The 23,588-nt window shown below is 40.7% G+C and overlaps 1 protein-coding gene and 1 pseudogene across 1 annotated transcript; both read left to right on the top strand.

Moving 5' to 3' along the window:
* The first annotated feature begins 9,508 nt into the window (after positions 1-9,508).
* Positions 9,509-10,639, top strand: LOC147418727 (uncharacterized). Its single transcript, XM_086506132.1, has 2 exons — positions 9,509-10,077; positions 10,417-10,639. Exons 1-2 carry the CDS (start codon positions 9,509-9,511, stop codon positions 10,637-10,639), a joined length of 792 nt encoding a protein of 263 aa, XP_086362258.1.
* A 421-nt stretch (positions 10,640-11,060) lies between these two features.
* Positions 11,061-13,526, top strand: LOC147418726 (uncharacterized; annotated as a pseudogene).
* The last annotated feature ends 10,062 nt before the right edge of the window (positions 13,527-23,588 follow it).

The following is a 23,588-nucleotide window of genomic DNA, read 5'->3' as shown; positions in this document are numbered from 1 at the left end:
TTCCCCCAAGAGGGAAAGATCACTGCAAAGTCCTCCTCCTCGTTATCACAAAAGGGAAGAGAGGTACCAAATAAAGGAAAAGGAGAGAAAGAGGTCACCCTCTTCTCCATCTTCATCAACTTCCTCATATTCCAATGAAGGTAGCGGCTCTTCTCTCAAAGAGCCCAAGAGGAAAGGCCATCGCAAGTTCTATCCGGTATGGAGAAGGTCCAAGAAGCTAAAGAAGTTCAAAGAGGGAGGGAATAACACCACTTTCCTTGCCTATGCTGGCACCTTTGGTGCTATGGACAAGGTCTTGGCCTTCATCCAACAGCTTGATGCGGCCTTTGGTGATGAGGGCTTCATAGAGTCCTCTAAACTGCGTCAAGTATCTATGCATTACCAAAGTTCCGCTCGACAATGGTGGGATAGCCTACAAGCCCAAAGAAAAGCTCCAAAGACATGGAAGGCTTTAAGAGCCTCCATCATAAAACAGTTTCTGGCAAGCAACGCTCAAGAAAATGTCCTCACAGAATGGCAAAACTTGAAACTCTCTCCCTACGAGTCTATCCAAAAGTATGTAGATAAGTTTTGGGATTTATTTCTCAAAGCCACTATCTACAAAAAGATAGACTTTGGGGAGCAAGAGCAACAATTATGTGCGGGTATTTCTGAAGAGAAGGCCGAGTATATTAACTCACAAAGGCCTAATACCATATCGGCGGTCATACACCATACTATGGTCGCCTCTCAAATTGATTCCCAACAAGGGGTTAAGAAAAACTCTAAACCCATGGAAGTGAAGGATCAAAATGAGCATAGAGGGAGGACTAATGCTCAAACTTCCTCCAAAGGCAACTCTAGCAACACCGGTATCAAAGTTAAGGAGAAAGGAGTCTATAAAGGTAAGAATAAACTCTCTGCAATAGAGCTAGAGTGTTATCGTAAGGATAACAAATGCTACAAGTGTGGACAACAAGGGCATGTCTATCGTGCTTGTCCCCAAAGAAATGCACGCAACAAGCCACCTTGAGTTTCTATGTTGGAAACTCCAAAAGAGGATGCTTATAGAAAAGGGCTTTTGTTTTTCCTATGCTAGAAGATATGTACATACATGTTTATGAGTCGGGTAGTATCCTATCCCTTGTAAATATGCATGCTTTCACAAGTTAATGAAAATTTATATTTTCATATATATGATTTCTGTTAGAAAGTCTATAAATGAATTTAATGTTTCAACCAATAACAATATTATTAAATTTAAAATTAAAAAAAACGGGAATCAAGAGGAATTAGAATTGTCTAAATTCCTAAATGGATTCCAAAATGTTTTTAATGATGATACCCCCGTGAGCTATCTCCACAATGAGGGGACAATGGCCATACACTGGAGCTTTTACCATGAAGCTCATTGCCTAATAAGCCTCCTTATTGAGCTTTACAAGCTCCACAAGAGGAGTTCAAAAAGGCAATAACATGGACTGGTAAGTTTCGAGAGAGGTTCAATAATTAGGTCACATTATCTCTAAAGGTGGTATTTCTATGGATCCACAAAAAGTAGAGGTAATAAAAGATGGCCTAATCCAAGGAATCTACATAAGTTGCAAAGCTCTAAAGGTATGAGTGCATACTAAAGATGCTTCATAGGAAAAATCCATGCTTATAGCAGGTCCAATACATGACTTAACAAAAAAGAACGTTAAGTATACATGGACTGCAAAGAGAGAAAAATACTTCTAAAAAGTTTAAAGAGAAACTTATTTCTCAACTTATGGGATCTCTCAAAGCTATTTGAGGTCCAATGTAATGCCTGGATGATTGCCTTTGAGCAAAACTTTGCTTCAAGAAGGGAATACCATAGCATACGAGATTCAAAGACTCAACTCCAATGAGCGAATGTTGGTCATATACAAAAAGACCTATGAGCTGTTTTAAATGCTCTAGACACATGGAAGTACTTCTTGCGGACTCCATTCCTGATGCAAACCAAGCTCTCGGACAATCAAATGAGGTAGGAAAATTTCTTTTTGCAATTTAAATTCTACTTTGCTCACATTGCTGGCAAGCACAATCATGTAGCCGATGCACTTTCCCAATGGCCAAGGGTAGATAGGATACCAATAGCAACTTACAATGAGCTATGTTTTATGATAGTTAAATATGCTTCTAACCCAGGCTTTAGGGATATGATAATAGCCTTACAAATGGAAGAAAAAGAACCACTCACGTAAAAGGATGGTTATCTTCCATACCTCAATAGGCTATATCTTCCTTGCTTCCCATGCTCCTTCCATATGCGGGGCAAAGAGGAATTGGAATTTTCTCTGCTACGAGTAAAAGCATACTTGTATTGGCTTACCAAGAAACAATAACATACAAGAGAATGTTTCAAAATGTATGGTATACCAAAAGATGAAGTATGAAAAAAGGACCATGGCTTGCCAACATCTAATGTGTTGGATAGAAATCCTACCATGACCATTAATTTTTGATAGAATCTCTATCAGAACTAGAGTAACCCTCTTATGTCGGCCTACTATTCCAATGGATGGCCAAAAGATACAAAACTAATAATCCTTGATCTACTAAAAGCCTGTGATTCGAAGTAGATCAATACTCAAAATGAGAGAAGTACTTATCTTAACAACAATATGTCTCTAATAACGTGAACATACTTCTAAGGAGAAACTACCTTTCAAGGCTAAAGACGGAAGATCCAAAAGTCCCTTGTAGCTTAAGATACCTGGGAAGATCTTCATTGCAAAGGAGTATAGCCGAGATAAAAAAGAATCTTTTTACAAGATTAAACAGGCTATATCCATTTATTAGCTAGGCAAAAGAGGCTCCTGCCGTTAGGCACAAAAGAGCCTTATCCTTTTCTTTTCTTTTTTTAAATTAAAAAAAAAATTGGGTCTTACTAAACTTTCCCAAGGCTCATCTAAGGCAAATTACACACAAATGAAGACCCGCCGCAGATCGAGGATGAAGCAGAGGAGCTCCAACCCAAGTTCATCCTTCAACAAGAAGACAAGGTATTAAGAAATGGTAAGATTACTGACAGTATCTTATTTAATTATCCTTTCAAAGATGCTAAATGCATGCAAAGAACATGGCTTAAGGATAATATGAACCTTGTTAATGATTCTTACAATAACACAAAAGAGTAAGCAAATGTAAAAGAAATGCATTTTAAATGATCAATGTTTTTGTCTTATAAGACTCTCTTTTTATGTTTTGTGCACAAATTTTAAAGTATGCATACTTAGAATCATGTTTGTGGTGACTACGTCTCCCAAACACCAAGTAGAACTTGTCACTCTACTTTGGAAGTATGATATGGACTAAAAAGAGCAGACATGCTTGCGGCAGACAATGTCTCTCAAGCACCAAGTGGATTAGTCATCCACTCTGGAATGATGTCGTAGGGTAAAAATGGATCCTCTACCTGCTAAGACCAATGGACTAATGGGTGAGACTTTACCATCTCTACCTCATAGTCGAGGACGACTATGATTTCAAGAGAAAGGTAATGTCATAAAAATTAATATCTATCCAACCCAAATGATTTTCTCATATTAAACTGATCACTTAATGTGGAAGAATACACGGGAACAAGGGTTAAGATATAGACATGTGCTTATAGATCTATCTCAACACGGGGCCAATGGTTAAGGGGCCCAAATGAGAGATGGTCTATCAAAGAGCAAGGCTAACCAATGGAGCATAATACCTTAGGGTTAGATTCATTGAAGACCTCCAATAATGTGTGTAAAAGTCCTTTGACCTTAGGCAAGCTAGTGCTGAGCTTCAGGTGGGAACCCAGCCTAAGCTCGAGGTGCTTGTCCTGCTTGAGGTGCTTGTCGTTCTTGAGGTGCTTGACATGCTTGAGGTGCTTGATTAAGATGCTTGAGGTGCTTGACTGGCTCCATGCTTGAGGTGCTTGACTTGCTACATGATTAAGGTGCTTGAGGTGCCTTGAGATGCTTGCCTGAGATGCTTGTGGGAACACCCCCTAGTTCAAGTGCTTTGTCATGCTTGATGACTAAGGGGCTTGCTCATCCAAAGTCAAAATGATCCCTACAAGGAGGGGGGCGAGCCTACAAGGGGGGGGATGAGAGAGAACACACACACACACACACACACACACACACACACACACACACAAGGGAAACTCCAGCTTGAAGAGGCAGCAAGGACACTTGTCAAGTTCCTCCTCATGTTGCCCTCATGGTGTGCCTGAAGCCTATTGGTTGGCCACCCAAGGGGTCAATGATAATTTAGGATATTTAATTAATTGATTTTGCATTTATCAAGTCCTCTCTCTCAAAGGGGAAAGGGGGACACTTGTCCCAAGGCTACCCCTGTTGCTTGTAATGGCTCCTGCTTGTGATTGGCTAGGCCTGGAGGGGTCCAATGAGCTTCAAGCATGAGCTACAAGGGGGGGTCGACCCAAGCAAGCTAGGGGGTTGCTTAGGGGGTATACTCACCCACACACACTCGCAAACACTCTCATGGTGTGCTATGCAAAGTGCAAGAGCTCCATCTCCTTCTGGAAGCTCCTTGAGAAGTTGAGAGCCTACACCAACTCTCTTGGCTATGGAATGCAAATCCAACCAAGAGCTATGCTTCAATGCTTAATCTTGCCATCTTCTTCTTCTCCATTACTATGCTATTATGTATGCTAGCAACAAGAGTATCATAATTGAGGAACTAATTCTTTCTCTTATGAAATGTTTCTTCTTCCTCTTCCCTACCCTCATTCCCTGCTAGCTCTCTTCACCTTCGAAGGTGTTTGAGGTCTTGGGATTGAGGCTTGGGATATTTAATGCTTTCTACAAGTGCATGTTATGCTTATTGCAAGAAGGCTAATGGTTTATTTCAAGTAGATTAATTACTTAATGCAAGTAGATTAATTGTATTGCAAGGTAGATTAATTATTGCTTTAAGCACAAGTTGATGCATAAAAGTATACATCTTCATGCACTCAAATGATTTAGGGAACACAAAGATTAATGATGTTCACAAGTTCTTGATTGTTTTCAAGCTAAGATTGATTGTTGAAATTATGCAAAAGCTTGGTGTGTGAACCTTCCATCTCCATATTGCCAAGGAGGTCTCAAGGAACACAAAGATTATATTGTATCAAGTCTCTCTTAATGAGAGAATATATAATACAAATGCCCTTTGGAGGGGGGACCGGCTCCACATAAATCCGGTCCTCAACTGTTGTCATATTCTCTACACTCTCTCTCTTGTAAAAGTATTGTTCATGCCTAGTTAATTAAGTGTTATGATAGAGTTCCTACTACCAATTAAGTTCACCCTCTATGATCTCAAAATTGCTCACTCTAATTCTCTTAATTCCGCTATTCTCTAAGTTCATAGGCCATTCCCATTACATTGCATGTTGTTGCATACTCTGTTCCCAATGAAATGAGCATGATCTTTCCTGTCCAACCATAACATTATTAGGGCCTCCATTAAAAACTGTCCTCACAGCTCGCCAATTTGCCTGAGCTTCATCAGCCATAAATCCTTTGAATTCAGCCTTTTTGTAACCCTCCTTCTGCATCACTCGATTCAGTAGCATCCAAAAAAGAGTTTGAGCTTCAGTATCTTCCACTTTAAAATCTCCAATAGCTATGGTTTGCATTTCTTGAACATAAGGGTTATATACATGGCATGCCATAGTTGTCCATTCTTTTAACAAAATCAAAGAAAACCCAACAACTTTCCAATTCACCACCACGACACATTTTATTAACCAAATCAACACCATTGCCAGGTCCTTGGGTTGACATTTTAAAAATGTGACATCTATCAAAGCCAGAGAACTCTACTTGACCAGGAAAGGCCATGCTTTGAAAAAAGTCAAAAAGCAAGCGCTTCTTCAAACTAAAAATGGAATCATAGCCAGTAGTGGGTTGGCCGACCTCCTCTTGTGCTTCTTCCTCCACCGTGACAATCTTCTTTTGTCAAGTGTAGGTGCAAGTTTAGCAAGGACCTCACCTAAGTCCTTGTCAGAAAGCATTGCCTTAGCAGAGTTTTCTTTAAAAAGTGCTACTTGCAGTACTATTTCCTTTTCCAATTTTTGTTGGGAGAGACCTTGGCCTACCCACAAAATCTTTACATATCATGTCCTTCACTTTGACTTTAACATCCACCATTGCTTGTTTTGCAACACCCTCAGCAAACTGGGTGTAAGTGACAACCCATGTGAAGAATCCCTCTCGTTATTCTCTTACCAGGGATCTCTGAGGGCAAGCAAAGAATGAGCTTACAAGGGCATTCAGAGATGCAAGTTGGGGGAAGATTACAATAAAAGCATTTAAGGCTTCCATAGCTGCCTGTCGTGGATCCTGTGGGACAGACTTTTGACAAACGCCCTGTCCAAAACTTTTCGTTCATTTCTTTTGATCTTTGCACTCATGAAAATATATTGTTAAGGCACATCAAGTGTCCACCACATTTTTGAATCTGAAAATCCCGTCAAATCCAGCGATATTGCTTGTTACTGCATTTGTCCAAACATGTCCATCAAATTTGTCATTTGCTCATGTTGTCCTATTGTTAGGGTCTGCATATGGAAGCTCAAACATGATGTTTCCATCATATCTTTGTGGTAGATCATCAATATTTCTTATCTCGCGAACTAGCTCAAAGTTTGCTCTTAAAGAGTTCTTTTGTGGCAGATTTCTAAGCATCTCAACTATGCTATGTGCAGTGGCAGTTTCCAAGCTAGCATTCTTTGTTGCTTTTGGCTCACCTTTCTCCTCCACTGCCTGTTGTATTGAACACTCTTCCTCAATTTCTATAACAGGAGCTTGTCTTGATAGTTGTTTGCCATGCAAAACAAATGTCCTTCCAAATTGAATATCCAATTGAAACACAGTATTCTCTCCTCTGTGAATATTTGGCACCTCAAAAAAAAGACCTTCATTCTACTCACCAAATATTTGATGCAAACTTATTGTATGCTCTACTAGTCTAAAATGTGCACTTAACTCATGGCGTGAGATCTCCACAACACTGTTTTGAGTTGAAAGCTCTATCTATTTAGTGCTGCTTTCATCTCGTATAATTGCAGTATTCATATTTGCACAAAGTAGAAGGCAAAAGGCGAAAGTGGCATAAGACAGTGTTAAACAGAAAACAAGACTCATATATATGACGGTATGAGAGTGAACAATAAAGCACAAGCTATTCTGTTTTAAAGTGATGATTGACGGTATTCAATGCGGAGTATCTTACTTTAGATATGAATCAGGCATTATTATCATTTTTATTATAGATCTTGTATTATCATTTTTATAGTTTCCACACTACATATATTCAATAAATTAAAAAATAGATTTAAAACGTCCTGGTCTTCGACTGTGTGGACCGCTTGAAAATGTAGCTCTGTGTGCGATCCCTACAGCAAACAATGAAACGACGCAACCAGCCAAAACGTGAACAGGTACTCCTCTCTCTCTGTTGTTTCGGCGGGGTTTCGGTGGCGAAACTCCTCTGTTTCTTAGCAAATAGGTTTCGGGAGTACGTACTGATACAGGGTTGGGGCAGTCGGGTGCACATAGTAGCAGTCGGGTGCACACAGTAGCGGGTGCAGAGGACAAGGGTTGGGGCAATTGGGTGCTCACAGTAGGCAGGCTGTGCAGCTCGACTTGACCCTCGCACATAGTCCCTATCCTTGACACAATCGGGGGCAGCCCCTATCCTTGACCCTTGCACACAGTAACAGGCTGTGCAGCACGCGTGACTAGGTAGTTTTGGCGGCAAAACTCTTGCAGTTGAAAGTTGCCTTTTGCTTTCCACAGGAGGATCATTCCAATCCTGCTACCCCCTACCCGCAGGAGCATTCCAATCCTATAGGAATGTTGAGAAGCATGTGCACAGAGGTAGCGGGAAACATCGAATTCAGCCATTGAAGGTAAGGTCGAACAATTGAGCGGTGCACAATTTATCGGGCAGCAGGGTCGGTGACTAAACCGATGAACTCAAATTTATAAGAATCCGAGCAACAGGAGCAAGTCGGCATCGAGTTCGTGAGAGTGGAAGCAAAGGCAAGCCTTGTGTGCAAAGAGCTTGTGAGCAGTAGCGTGAGAAAGCCCAAGTAGTAAGGGACTCACAACTAGTAGCAGGTCGGGCAGTTAGCTTGCAATTGAAGGCATGTGAGCCTGGACACTCAAATCGAGGCCAAGCTTGAAGGAGTCTACAAGCCTTGAGGGATTGAGCAGGTCGAACAGAGCACAATGGGTTGCAGCGCTGCAAAGCAAATTGAGTGCAATTATAAGCTCATGAAGCGATGAGCTTGAAGCGAGTAAGGGGATGAACCCAAGCAAATCGAACGTTAGAGCCCGAGCAGCAGGGAAGAGAGATCTTGAGTTGAAAGCAAATCAGCGCTGGCCCGTGAGCAAGGAATTCAAAGCAAGGTCGACAACGAGTTTGGAGTAGGGCAGCGAGCAGAGCTTCTGGGGCCATTTGAAATGTCTGATCAAAATGTGACCAGCATTTCAGCGTGTTCCAGCATTTCAAAGCTAATGGGGACATCTTCCTTGTGCCATGCATAATCTTGGTTCTGTTGCAAATCTATTGATAGCCTGGCCATATTCCAAGCTCAAGAAGTCGAATTAGGAAGTTCATTCAGTTGTTGCAACTGAGGCTTCAAGATAAACAATGAGAACTTTAAGCTTAAAATGAAGCAACAAGAGGCACTTAGAGAGAGAATGAATTGCCTGCGCTCTTGAAATGAGCACGTGGTTGAGAGCTATTGGGATGATGCCATGGCAATGGCTGAGCAGGTGGCTGGGAGCTATTGGGATGTTGACTGAGAAAGATTGGGTTTCGCCGCGTCGAAATACCTGTGAAGACATAGATTCTAGACCAGCATGAAGGATTTGGAATCATATGTAGGGGACTCGCTAGCACTTGTTCCTCATATTGGAAGTTACTTGAGGATGCGTAAGAGCCATCAGCGGCCTTGAGTTGTTGACAAGCCAAGAGCTACTGTCTTCCAACCCCACATGTGCTAAAGCTCGCCAGCACCTTGGCCTCACCCCCATACTTTGCCGCTACCATATTGTACAAGCTCACAAGGTCTATCACAGAGCTGTGTATTGGCTTTCCACACCATCAAAAGGGGCTATAAATGCCACACTTATTACCCCTTTGACCTTCAACTGTGTTATGAGCTGCCCAATGCGTGACACAAAGGTCTGCGTCGAGACCCCATCGAAATGCTTTCAAAGTATACCACATATTGCATACATATCTCATATGGCATATATATCTTAGTCAAGCCATAAGATGAGCAAAGGTCGTTTCAACACTGCTCCATGCCAGGGGTTTCGCCGGCGAAACCCTTGTGAAATTTAGAATGATGTATGGAAGAGAGCGCGTGTGCGCACATACACACACACACACACACACAATGCATGTGATGTCGGATTTTCGACTGAAATGCATGTTCTTAAGTTTTGAATTTTAAATTTGGCCCATAAATAAGCATCTTGTTTTGAAGAAATTTTAAATGTATGTAACTTTAATTTTTTTTGTTGATATTTGTTTATTTGTTCTTTATGAAAGGCTTCTAGCTTTGGAAAGAGGACAAAAGGTTCACCCAGAGTCATACGCAACAAGAGGAAATCGGTTTCTAGTAGCAGCAAGGATGGTGAGAAATCAGTTTGATAAAGCTGAAAATGCTCAGGCTAATCAACAAGTAGAAGACATTCATGATGATCAAGGAGATAAAGAGGCCACCAATGATAAGGATGTAGATGGGGGTATGAAGGACAATGAGAACATGACAGATGACAAAGAGGTTCAGGAGGTTATCCCACAAGCTATTATCAGGCCTCAAGGCTCCGAGTTTATAGACAGTTTAACACTGAATAAAGGATGTATACCCCCTATGATTCCTCTTTGTAGGTGTTTGATAAATGAGAGAGTACAAGAGCTTAGAAGGGACCTTTCTCTACTTAAGAAGGTTTTTGAAGAAGAAGGGTACCTTAAGATGAAAGGTATGTTCATCTTATCCATAAATCTTCCAGATGGTTCAACTAGAGATGTTAATGAGGACATTACAAAAACTTGGGACAAGTATTGGCATATGGTTAACAAAGAGTTTGAGGATGAGCTTGAAAACAACGATCAATGGTCCATGTTGAAGGGAAAGATGTTCTTTGTCTGGGAAGGGAATCATCGAGCGGCCTCTTGGATGGAGAGCATAAGCGAGGTCTCACGTAATGACAAGAAGAAACATGTGAGGGTTTTGGCACAATTTATTGTCCCTACCTAGCAAGAGGAGTTGAGATTAATTGCTGCTCTTCAAAGATTGAACATGTAAGTCTTACTTTCATTTGTCCATTAAATTTTTCTTTGTCTTTGTTCTAATGATACGTCTTGAGGTAAATTTTTTATGGTTTATTGTTTATGTAGAATGAATGAAGAAGCAATCATTAAGACCAATCTCAAAGACTACTTATATCATACAAGTACCATTTGTTCTTTAGATGGGTCTCAAATCACTGAAAATTTTACTGAGGCTGAACGAGTGTCCATGGAGAAAGCAAGGGCTCAAGAAGCACAATCAGGAAAGAGGGTTTGGTATCCTCTTACTCAGTCTATCCTTGGTCCCATGGTTTATGGGGTATGTACTTAAATTTGTTAGGATTTGGTAAGATTCTAATAATCTTTTTGGTTCTTGATACATTTTATTGAAATGGTGTATGCAGAATAAATGGAAGTCTGATTTACAGGTAGCATTAAATAAGATACCTCTTACTTTGTCACAAGATGAGCGTGAGAGGGCTGAGATTCAAGCAAAGAGGAATGTTGTTAAAGCTTACAATAGACGCATGACTCGGGTAAGTACTATACTCTATTAAAAGTATAATAAAAAGATTTTTTTTGTTTATTTTGTTTGGTTATTGTAGAATCTATACGTGGTGAATCCTGCTAATGGAGAAGAATGGTTTGTAATTTTATGGAGTCTTCCTTTTGAGGATGAAAAATTCAAGATTACAATAGAGAAACTCTACTCTATATCTTGTGCTACATGTTCTCAAGAGCTAAAGATAAAAATGCTAAAGCTTTTGGGAGTAGATGAGAACTTTCGCCAAAGTTTTGGAATGCCTTTGGGAGATCATTTCTATATCCCTTGGTTGGCCAAGGAAGTATGGATGGATCAAGTCTTGGATGATGCAAGAAGGCTTTTACAACAGGTTGTAGATTCCACACATGGAGTTCACAAGGTGGTTTTGCCTTTAGATGTTCACTTGGAGTCATATTTTGAAGACATTGTTAGTAGATATAGAGGAGTACTTTTTTACAAATTTCAAAAGGAGATAAATGTGGCTACTCCACCATCAAAGCATGTGGACTTGAAAAATTCTTCCCGTCGATTGGTCTATAGGTAATTCCTATGTTATGCATTTTGCTAAGTGACTATTGTTGTACTATATAAGTTCGTTTTATTTAAGGTTTATGTAATCATATTGTTGTAGGTTCTTGATGTATCTCATAAGAAGTAAGAAGATCACTTGCATGCCTGACATATGTAAAGCATGGACAATTATGTGTCCTCCTACATATAGTATGTACACCTCCACTATCTTTAGAGAGAACAATGATTCTGTTGGAGCCTTTCTTCTCACGGATTGGGAGCGTAAGCACTGCCCTTGGTGGATTGATATGAAGAAAGGTGAGTGTCTAGAAGAGGAGAAGGAGAATTATCTTCGTCATTTGAAGGGTGAATGTAAGTCCGACTCAGGGTCATCAGGAGAGATGACAGTTGAGCAAAGGAAGAAGATGGAGGAAGAGTTGAAAGCTCTCAAAGAAAAGGAAGATCAAGAAAGACAAGAGCAAGGCAAGAATCGTGGAGGCCGTCCACCATCAAGCAAGGGTGGAATGTCAATCAAGGGTAAGTTAAATTGCTGGTGGGAACAATATGTTCTGGCTATTCTTTCTTTTGTTATGTCTTATGCTAATCATTATGGCATGGATTGATTTGAAGAAAAATGTGTAATTTTTTTGGCTATTGTTAGATACAAGAAACTTAGGAAGTTCTCATACCCAAAAGAATGTTGGAAAGGGAGCTTGATTCATGCACCTTTGGCTAGTTTCCATTCCATTCAAAAGAAAGGAGACATAAAAAATTCAAAGGTTTGGATTTATGATTACATTGAGCTTGGAAAGGAGTTCACTGCAAGAAACTTCAAGGATGGTTTTGTGGTGATGCGAGAGTTTTTTGTTGGCTTGGGTGAACGTGAGAAGATAAGAAATGGAAAACCTAGTGCATGGAGTGTTGATCTTACTGTTATTGATCCTCCTACTGGTAAGAGAGTTTTCAATGCTATCTTGTATACACCATGCATATACTTAGCTCAAATTCCTAACACTCAAATACAATAATTTTTCTTGTAGGTGGGCTTGTTCAAGGTTTTGATGGCATTCCTGCATGGAATGAGCTAACAAATGACCATGTCAAGTTTTCATTGGTGGTTGCATCTACAGTGATGGATGACATGGGTTGGGTGCTTGTTCTTTGTCCTAGCACCGCTCTTAGTCTTGTGGAGCGCTTGGCCACACGCACAGGCCTAGAGCTGAGTTTTAGGTGGATCATGGAGAGCTCTGAGCCATTTTCATCACGAACAAAGAATGGGCATACACAAAAGGTAATAAAGCATCCTTCAAAAAACATGAACAATTCTTTAACAGAAATTTGATACATGCAAAATTGACTTTTTTATGTGTTGTTTTGATTGATGAATGTATTCTATGCTTTGGCATTTCACAAGGCAGGAAGTAATCCTTCATTTGATCATGAGAGTGCTCAAAAGGTTTGTGTGTCATTGTTTATTATTCAATGTGATTGTTTTTGCACTAAAATTCTTAAATGTTCATGCATAAAGATCATTTTCTTGCCTCATTTTCTTGTATGGTAGGTGGGGAGAGTCTTGCAACAAGATCTATCAATGGATATTATTAGTCACTACTTGCCATCGTCTGCTCGCACAACACGTAATGGCAAGAGTGGTGGGTGGAGAGGCATGTTAGAGAGGAGTGTTTCCCATATGCTATTGTTTGTAGAGGCCTTGTGCCCTAAAATAGGTACATGTTTGGAGCTTGGTGGTGGTACAGGGCCTTTATTAAAGGCGGCTATGCACACTTCTCGTGGTTGCTTGGTCGTGGAGAGTGATCTAGAGATATGTGAGGGATACTTGTCTCCTTTTGTACAGGAGTACTATGGTGCTCCGCAGGTTTCCGAGCTTGGAGACAGTGATGATAGCATTGATGATGTGGGGAATGATTTGGTTGTTAATGATGTGCCTTCAGACTAGTGAGTTTGCTTTATTCATTATTTTATAGCACCTAATTTTAATTTTTCATGACATTATTATCTCATTGTGATTGATAGTGAGCTACCTTGCTATGCAGAGGCAATGGCAAGGCACATGGAGACCACCTATTCATATGACCAATCACTCGTGCGCGAGAGGCGAAGGCGAAGTTGTATCTTCATTGATGACCATGCAGATTTGGAGTAGTCTTCTTTAGAGTGGATCTTATTTTGCATGATCACTTAGCTTCTTTTTGGGTGTGCAAAAACTTGATTCTAGTCATGCAACTACTATTGTCTTTTAGTTTTATTGACTTCTAAACTTTGAGAAATATGTATTTGGGCAAAACATTGCCTAGAATTTTGGACTACATTAAGCTTATTTTGTCTATGCAAACACTTGATTATGGGCTTGCAATATGCTATTTTCATTTGGTGTAGAGCGATGTTTTCTTTGAAGCCTCATAAAAATGTTACATATATGGACATAACAATGCCGAGACTAGTGAACAATATCGTTATTGTCAATCTTCTTGTCATTCATTGATGATTGCTCAATATTAAGATGACACTAGCTAATTGTTTATTGTAAAATGTACTTTTGTCTTGTCACTCATTATTGAGTGCTCAAAATTGGGATCACATTAGGGTCTACTTCAAATAACTTAGAAGTATTGTCTAAGTCCGTTATACAAACAAGAACCTGGCCGATTTTTTAAATGAAAATACATGAACTTGAAATAGTGCTTAGATAGGGTTACACACACATATGCAAGGTGGAGTGGTGACCCCTTGATCCTAGTGATTAGTAAGTATATGAACGCATGAAAGTTTGTTCTGACATATACACATGCATATATATTGGATTAGTTGTACATGTGATGTCTATGAGGTTTGCTAAAAATTGTTGATTTGTCTCATCATTTCACTCTACAATTCCCTCCATGAGTTAGTCAGTCCACTTCTAAAGATGTCTAATTATGCGTATCTAAATAATTATCCACATCAAGGTGGAGCGGTGATCCCTTGATGATTTGATCATTGAGCATTTGATGCTAGTGATCCTTGCAAGATATAGAAATCTAAATTATGTAGAACTTTATTAAAAAAACATTGTTTAAGCTCATTACAAGTTAAGAAATACGCATGCACACATCCACATATATGCGTGCACACACACACACAAACACACTTACACTCACACATGTATATATATTTTCATATAAGAACATACATAAATTTTCACTTTTATATGTTGCTTGAGTAATTCTCTTGCTCGTGTTGCTTATGAAATTATGCTCGCATTACTGATGTACTCGTAGAGGGGCATCCAACACAATTGAATCTTGGCACGTGAAGAGATGGGAATAGGATGGGTGCGATCCTCAACACTAAAGCCCACAGGTTATTGAATGAAGGGCTCATGGTGGGATCAATGGAGCGGAAGCCGGGGCGGGTTTGGCGAGGCAATCATGGCTGCCCACATGGCACAAAAAGTAAACTTGGGCATAAAACATAAACTATGACAGGGAGGCTAACGTGGACGGGGAGGGAGGTTGAGCGCACATGGACAAATCTGGACGTATGTGGAAGGGTGTCCAGCATGGCAACCCAAATGAATTTTGGCACGTGAAGATATGGAAATAGAGTGGGTGCGATCCTCAACACTAAATCCCATGGGTTATTGAATGAAGGGTTCGCGGTGAGATCATTGGAGGGGAAGTGGGGGCAAGTTTGACGAGGCGATTGTGATCACCCATGTGGCACAAAAGGTAAAATTGGGCGTAAAACATAAACTAGGATAGCGTGGCTGACGTGTATGTGGGTGGGGAGGGAGGTGGAGAGCACGTGGACACACCCGGGCTGATGTGGAGGGGGCATCCAACGTGGCAACCCAATTGCATTTTGGGACGTCAAAAGATGGGCATAGGGTGGGCGCGATCGCAGGTCAGGCTTTGTGTGACTGAGGAAAAGAAAAAACATTGGCCCGCCTGCCTACGTCCTGCATGTTGCAAGGTCCTAGGTGATTAGAGATAGGAATAGGCCACAAGTCAGGCTCTTAGATTGAGCAAAAAGCTCAAAATCACCATGGATTTGAACCACGGTATGCGTGTGTGTGTGTGTGTGTGTGTGTGTGTGTGTGTGTGTGTGTGTGTGTGTGTGTGTGTGTGTGTGTGTGTGTGTGTGTGTGTGTGTGTGTGTGTGTGTGTGTGTGAGAGAGAGAGAGAGAGAGAGAGAGAGAGAGAGAAAGTAGAGGGAGTGCTTGTTTGTGTGGGCAATGTTGTGTATCTACAGATGTCACCCATCAATGTGTTCAACGACCTCCCATTGGGTGGATGTGTCAATACTGAAACAACAACTGAAGGGGAATCATCAAATGACCGGCTAGTTGATGATGCTTTTGACATGGATAACTGGCAAGAAAACAATGAAGTCGGGTCTGACATAAGTCCCTACTCTGGTGCATTTCCATCGCCTCAATGCTCTTGGCCCTGGACCTGTTTCCATACACATCAAAAATATGTTTCTCCTTCCACCAGAGGACATACTCCTTAATGGAATCGGATTTGGGAGGGACAATGCTTATGTCACTTGCAATAATTCAAGTGTATGATGTGCGGGGATTGTTTGATCTGAAGAAGTGGAAAAGGATAAGAGATGGCTTCATACTTTGTCTTGCTATAGGGTTGGAAATGGGTTGCTTGCACTTGAAATCTACTGGCTTAAAAATTCCCTTCATTGAAGATTGGGCATGCATTGTTCATGCAGCACATTGCCTTTTGACACATGAAAATCATCTAGAAGTGGCTACCACTATCAAGGCCATCAAGGAGAAATGGCGTACAAATAAGAGACAACATGGCTTGCCTCTTGATTACATAAAAGATTCAATTATTGCATGTGGATGCATGCTAAAAGAATAGATCATTGATCATGATGTGTCTGCTTGGCCTATTATATTAGAATGTCTAATTTCCCAAGCTTATCAATCGAGACAACTGCGTCACAAGTCAACAGTTGACTAGCATCATGATAAAGCATCACACAAGGTTGGTTCGAGTTATATCAACAAGGAAGCATAGAGTAGCTGGGAGGGTACAAGAATACATTTTCCATCAAGGCAGAAGCATAGATTGGAGAGCTATAGACAAGTGAAAACAACGGAAGTCTAAGTAGTGTGGGTGTCCGTTTAGGGTAGTGGTTCAACACTTTCATGGTAATGATAGGGTGACTATCACAATCCATGACAATCATAAGGGACACATATATGGATCATGTGCTTACCTTTACCACTTGCTAGTGCATTCCATTGTAACCACATGTTGTATGGATGATTTGCTTGATGTTGGGACGTGCCACCATGTTGGCAAAATGTTAGTCTCCAAGGAAAGGTTGTTTCACATGGCAAATGAATATGAGCTAGATCGCGTGAACTATAGATTTTTTATGATATCAAAAGAGGTGAAAATGTTGTTTTTATCACATGCGCACTCGTAGTACATAAGTTGCCATGAATCGTCTAAAAAGCCTCTCCTTTGTCAAGTTTTTGATAATGCTTGTTTTTGCCACGTTCCATTTGATTGTAGGTAACTATGGGGATAATGAATGGAGTGCAATGCCTTAAGAGGCTCTTTTTTTGCAAGAATTGAAGAAGGTAGGATTGCAATCTGAACTTCTTATTGCAGTTTTGTGAGCATGCAACTGAAGTAACCAGCTCATATGCACAGATAATCTTTGTGCAGCCTTACAGTCCCCAGAACCTTCTTGAGAACAAACGTCCCTTTGTCCTCATCATTCAAGATGAGTGGATGTTTCAAGTTGCTCTTTTCTCCTCTCGTCATAAGTCATGGACCGTGGACAACACTTTCAAGACAAACATTTTTGGTCTACCACTCTATGTTGTAGTCTTGCCAAACCAAAGTGGCATAGGGATTCCAACATGGTTGATGCTATGCAGCAATGATGTGGGAATTAGCCAAGAAAAGGTAGCCCTTCAGTTCATGTTTAAGATGGTCATTATGAGGTTTTGCTTGTAGCAATTGTCATTGATAAGAGCCAGCAAAATATCAAAGAAATTCTCAAGGTTATGGATGAAGATTCTTTTGTTGGAGAGAAGAAGAGGATAAGAGGCAGCAACAAGTTGCTTGCCAAGTTTTGCTCTATTGGTTTCATGTCAAGAAGGCATGGGTTGAGAACTTTTTCTTGCCAGCAAGAGCTCGAAGCAATTCTCAAGTTTGTGGATGAAGATCCCTTTTGTTGGAGATAAGAAGAGGATGGGAGACGGCAACAAGTCACTTGCCAATGTTTTCTATGTTGGTTTCACGTCAAGAAGGCATCGGTTGAGAACCTCTTGCCCCAAGTATGTCAATTCTTTGGTGTGTTTAGGGTGTCATCTTGTGTCTACACGTTGATATTTATATGTGCATGGTCATGTTTTGTGTAGGTCCCTAAGGACAAGCGTGATGATGTGTACAATCGCTTGTCAAATTTGATGCATGCAACAAATGAGGATATCTTTGATGCAAGGTACAATGAGCTATTGCAAGTGTATCAGGCACATGAGAATATCCGATGATATGTGGTTGGTGTCATAGCACATGTATGTGGCAAAGCCACTGGCCGGCATTTGATTGTCTATTTTCACATGGAAATGTAGACACTAAAAATTGGTTGAAAGATTATGGCAATATATTAAGTATACCCTGATAGATGCAAAGATAAACAGGTTCTTTTTGGACCTGTTGCATGCACGTGTGGAGCACAATTATTTGAGGAATGCTTTTGGAGTTCTTCAATCAAAAGCAAGAGATTGGTAAGGGAAGTTCTCTTTTGCTTGTGGGTATGCAAGCATGTTCCTGGCTATATAGCTTAGAATTTTTCAATTTGACAATGATTCAACTGCTTCTAGGCGTTTTAATTGTCATGGATCAAGCAAGCAACATACAACAAGGTTAGCAATAGGTGAATAGATTCTTAAACGATTTGGGGTTGATCCAAGTACCCTTCAAGTGATAGTGGAACAAAACTTGCTATTCAAAGTCCTCAGCACGGCTTAGAAATTAAACTGGTATTATGTGAGCATGCAATCCAACTATCGTAATTGTGTAGACTGGGGATAATAATGCCAGCATTTATATGGAGTTCGACTAATAATTAATCCCTTTTTGTATCTTCAAGAAATTCTCCTTGTCTTAGATAGCATTCAAGATTTGAGCCATGTGGACCTAGATCCCAAAGCTGGAGTGTGGATAGACAATACAAATTTTGTGCCTGACACTTTAGAGGTAGCTCACAAAGGGGTCAACATAGATGATGATATTGGAAACTACATTTATGACATGAGGGCCATTTTGCAAAGTCTTCAAGAGCAGATAGGGCAATGTGATAACAAGCTGAAGCCGACCATATTGACACAACTAACTCTTTCACGAAATAGTCTTGCCACCTTGATTGTCCAAAAGGAGATTGAGCTGCTAGAAAAGGACTCAATAATAAAAGTCCAAGATCACATTGGGGTGGTCCATGTTCCACCACCTCATTTTGCAAAGATAAGTGGTGCCAAATACTACTAGTGAAAGCATCTAAACATTGCAGTAATCACAAAAATAAAATGTTGTTGGACATGGATCGCGATCCATGACCCACAACATATTAGAATATTGAAAATTCAGTGCAAACAAGTTATCCATGCCTTAAGGAATGTGCCCTACAATTTTGCAATAAACGCGCCATTAAAATCATCAAAACCCAAGGAAATTGGGATTTCAGTCATTGAATGGTCATTTTCACCCACAGTTGGAAAATTTGACCCAAATATAAGAAAAGCGCACAACTTACTTCATGAACATGCCTGGAAGCTAGCCCCATAGGTTGGTCCAAATTGGTGTCTGAACATGGATCATGACCCTTGAAGTAGATTTGTCAAAAATTGGATGTAGATTGTATGTAGAGGTCAATGAATGTGAAATGTGGCAAAATTTTAGTAATTGTTCATGTAAAGTGCTTCAAGTGTCAAGTTCAACATTGTTAGAGTGTTAAGTGCAAAAATAGTGGTCTTGGATAAAGTTTTTGTTAAGTATGGAGCCTGATTTACCCTTGTAATTTTTTGTGGTAAAAGCGCACATTTGTAAGGCCCCCATTATGAGGAGAAGCCATCGTGCATAAAGGTAAATCACTCATCGGAAACCAAAATTTTCACACAATCAAAAACCAGGGGCAACTTTAGGGGCCTCGGGGGGCGGAAGCCCCCGATACTTTTTTTTTTCCCCTCGCCGGAATATTCTTTTTCGCCGGAATATTATGGCCGGACGGCGGCCGAAAAGTGGTCGGAAAACAACCTGTCGGTTGGCCGGTGGCCGGTGGTCGGAAGTCAATGGCCGGTGGCCGAATTCAAAAGCGACTTGTCTTCTCAAGGCGGCCACACATGGGCGGATTGGAGGGTCCGATTTGGACTTATTCGCACAAGGGCAGCTACACATGGCTGCCTCTCATAAGAGAGGGCAGCCCTTTTGGCCTATAAAAGGAGGCCATTTGTACACACATTTCATAGTGTGAAGTTGATGCAACAAGGTGAGTGTGAGGTGGTGAGAGTGAAGCAAGGCGGGAGCTCCATTAAGGGTATAATCCCTTTGTAAACTACTTCTTGTTTTGAAGTACTAAAGCCATTGAGTGGCTGCTTTCCCATGGACATAGCCCACATTGGGTGAACCACGTATATTGTGTGTACTCTCTCTCTCTCTCTACTCTATAATCTCTTGTGTGTGAAATCTATCTCTCTCCATTAAGTAATCTACTCAAATATCTATTTAGCTACGTCTTATTTCCTAACAACTGGTATCAGAGCAAGGTTTGCTCGTAGCTAAATTATCTCAAGGAAAGGATTCCTTGAATTGAGTGGGAGTTATGGCGGAGAAAGGGAAGCTCAAGATTGAGAAGTTCAACGGCAAAAACTACCAACAGTAGAAGACGCAAATTGAAGACTATCTCTACCAGAAGGACCTCTATTTGCCACTAGGCGGTCTTGCGAAGAAGCCCGCACCAATGGCAGATGAACCATGGATTGTCCTTGATCGAAAGGCACTGGGAACAATCCGGTTAAGCTTGGCGTCAACGGTGGCCTTCAATGTTTCAGAGATGAAGACCACGGAGGACTTGATGAAGTCACTTGACGACTTCTACGAGAAACCATCGGCATCCAATAAGGTATTTCTTATGAAGCGCTTGTTCAATCTAAAGATGGCAGAGAATGGTTCAATTGCAGAACACCTAAATGACTTTAACACAAACATTAGTCAACTTCGATCGGTGAAAATCAATTTCGATGACGAAGTGCGAGTTCTCCTTATACTATCATCTCTACCGGATAGTTGGGACAGCCTTGTGATGGCTGTAAGTAATTCTATCTCTGGTACAAATACTCTTAAGTTTGATGATGTTGTGGGTGTTCTCCTAAGCTAGGAAATACAAAGGAGAAGCACAGGAGAATCATCAAGTGCTACATTTTCAGTGGAAACAAGAGGAAGTCCTAAGGAGAGGTTCAAAAAACAAAAGGGTCGTGATCGCTCAAGGCAGAGCAAGTCACACACAAAGTCAGTTCTTGAATGTTGGAACTACGGCAAGAAGGGCCACGTCAAGAAGGATTGCTGGTCCAAGAAGAAGAAGGAGACTGAGTCTCAAGACAACAAGCCAACATCGGAGGCCAATGTGGCAAGTAAAGTAGAGCAAGATGCTCTAATTCTCTCATTAGACAATGTGTCTAATTCCTGGATAGTAGATTCCGGGGCTTCGTTCCATGCTACACCACACAAGCAACATTTCCAAGATTACACCAAAGGTAATTTTGGGTATGTATACTTGGGAGATGATGAAGCTTGTGAGATTGTCGGCAAAGGTACAGTTTCTGTCAAAACTACTAACGGAGATGAATGGAAGCTTAAAGATGTTATCCATGTTCCTTCTCTTCGCAAAAATTTGATCTCTACAGGACAATTGGACGATGAAGGTTACAACATTGCATTCGGAAACAAACGGTGGAAGATCTCAAAGGGATCTTTGGTGGTTGCCAAGGGAGAAAAGGTTGGTACACTTGACTTGTGTACTATGAGCACGCAACCTTCAGCTTGTGCAGCAACTACAGAAGTTGACAGTGCGGTGTGGCATTATCGACTTGGGCATATGAGTGCCAAAGGAATGCAAATCCTTCAAACAAAGAAGCTTCTACCAGGTTTGAAAGAAGTGGACTTAGAGTTCTGTGAAGATTGTGTTTATGGTAAACAAAAGAGGGTAAAATTTCAAAAATCAGGAAATGAAAGAAAAAATAAAAAACTTGAGTTGGTTCATTTTGATGTTTGGGGTCCTGTAAGTACACCATCACTTGGTGGCTCATTGTACTATGTAACATTCATAGACGATGCGACTAGAAAAACATGGTTTTATGTCATGAAGAATAAATCCGATGTATTTTTCATATTTCAAAGGTGGAAAGCCTTTGTGGAGAATGAAACAGGTACCAAGGTTAAATGCCTCAGATCCGACAATGGAGGCGAATATTGCAGCCAAGATTTTGAAAGCTTTTGTGCTAGCAATGGAATTCAGAGGCAAAGGACAACCCCAAGGACACCTCAACAAAATGGGATTTCAGAAAGGATGAACAGGACAATCATGGAGCGAGCACGAAGCATGCGGCTGCATGCATGCAGGCCTACCGCTTGAGCTTTGGGCGGAAGCTGTAAGTACGTCTGTGTACTTAATCAACCGGTCACCCTCAATGGCATTGGATGGGGGAGTTCCAGAAGAGGCATGGACAGGTAAACCGGTGAATTATGCATTTCTCAAAGTGTTTGGGTGTGAGGCTTTCATGCACATAGATAGAAGCCTAAGATCAAAGCTAGATGCAACGTCCAAAAAGTGTTTCTTCATTGGCTATGTAGAAGGTGACTTTGGGTATTGCCTATGGAATCCTGAAGATGGTAAAATCTTAAGGAGTAGGGATGTAATTTTTAATGAACAAAATATGTACAAAGATTACTTGGAAAGAAAACAAACAAAAGAAACAGGTGATGAGTACATGGAGCTTGAGGACGGTGAAGACTCAAGGACTGCAAACGGTGACAATGTGCAACAACGTCAACCAAATGAGGAGCCTCAACCTATTCCCTGAAGATCTACAAGAGCAAGTAGACCTCTAGAAAGGTTTGTTCCTTCCTTCAACCATCTCTTGATCTCAGATTCTGGAGAGCCGGAATCATACGAAGAAGCTATGCAACATGAAGCCAAAGAAGAATGGACGAAGAGCATGCAAGTGGAGATGGACTCACTACATCGCAACCAAACACGGGAGTTGGTTGAGTTTCCTAAAGGTAAGCGGGCACTTCAAAACAAATGGGTGTACAAGGTGAAGAAAGAAGAAGGTGGGAAGAAAAGGTACAAGTCTAGGCTTGTGGTAAAAGGGTTTTCTCAAAAGAAAGGTATTGACTTCAATGAAATATTTTCTCCTGTTGTAAAAATGAACTCAATTATGCTTGTCTTAAGCCTTGTGGCTGCTCATGATCTAAATCTCGAGCAAATGGATGTAAATACGGCATTCCCTCACGGTGACTTAGAGGAGGAAATCTACATGCTTCAACCAAAGGGGTATGAAGTAAAAGGTAAGGAGAAAATGGTTTGCAGATTAAAGAAGATCTTGTATGGTTTAAAGCAAGCATCAAGACAATGGTACTTGAAGTTTGATCGATGGATGTTGGATCATGGATTCACAAGATGCAACTCGGATCACTGCGTCTACACGAAGAATTTGGGAGATGGGAAATTCATCATCCTAATGTTATATGTTGATGACATGTTGATTGCAAGTGCTAACATGCAGGACATCAAAGACCTAAAAGAGGAGCTGTCTAAATCTTTTTCAATGAAATATTTAGGTGCTGCAAAGAGGATACTTGGTATGAAAATATCAAGGGATGGGACGAAGAAGACAATAAAGCTATCTCAAGAAGATTACATCAAGAAGGTACTAGAAAGGTTTGCAATGCAAAATGCAAAACCAATTTCTACACCTTTGGCTATTCATTTTAAACTAACGAAGGATATGTGTCCAAAGACACAAGAGGAGATAGCCTATATGTCTAAAGTTCCATATGCTGCAGCGGTAGGTTCTCTAATGTATGCTATGGTCTGGACAAGGCCAGAAATTGCACATGCAATGGGAGTTGTGAGTAGGTTCATGGACAACCCAGGTAAAGAGCATTGGCAAGCTGTGAAGTGGATACTT

Source organism: Adiantum capillus-veneris, chromosome 29 (assembly GCF_014529385.1).
Source record: "Adiantum capillus-veneris isolate H3 chromosome 29, ASM1452938v2, whole genome shotgun sequence".
Lineage (NCBI taxonomy): Eukaryota > Viridiplantae > Streptophyta > Polypodiopsida > Polypodiales > Pteridaceae > Adiantum > Adiantum capillus-veneris.
This window is presented reverse-complemented; position numbering and strand designations above follow the sequence as displayed.

Coding starts and splice junctions, on each gene's coding strand:
- LOC147418727 (XM_086506132.1), top strand. CDS start 9,509: ATGTATGTAACTTTAATTTTTTTTGTTGATATTTGTTTATTTGTTCTT. Junction 10,078..10,416: donor ATTACAAAAACTTGGGACAA/GTATTGGCATAT, acceptor TTGTTTATGTAG/AATGAATGAAGAAGCAATCA.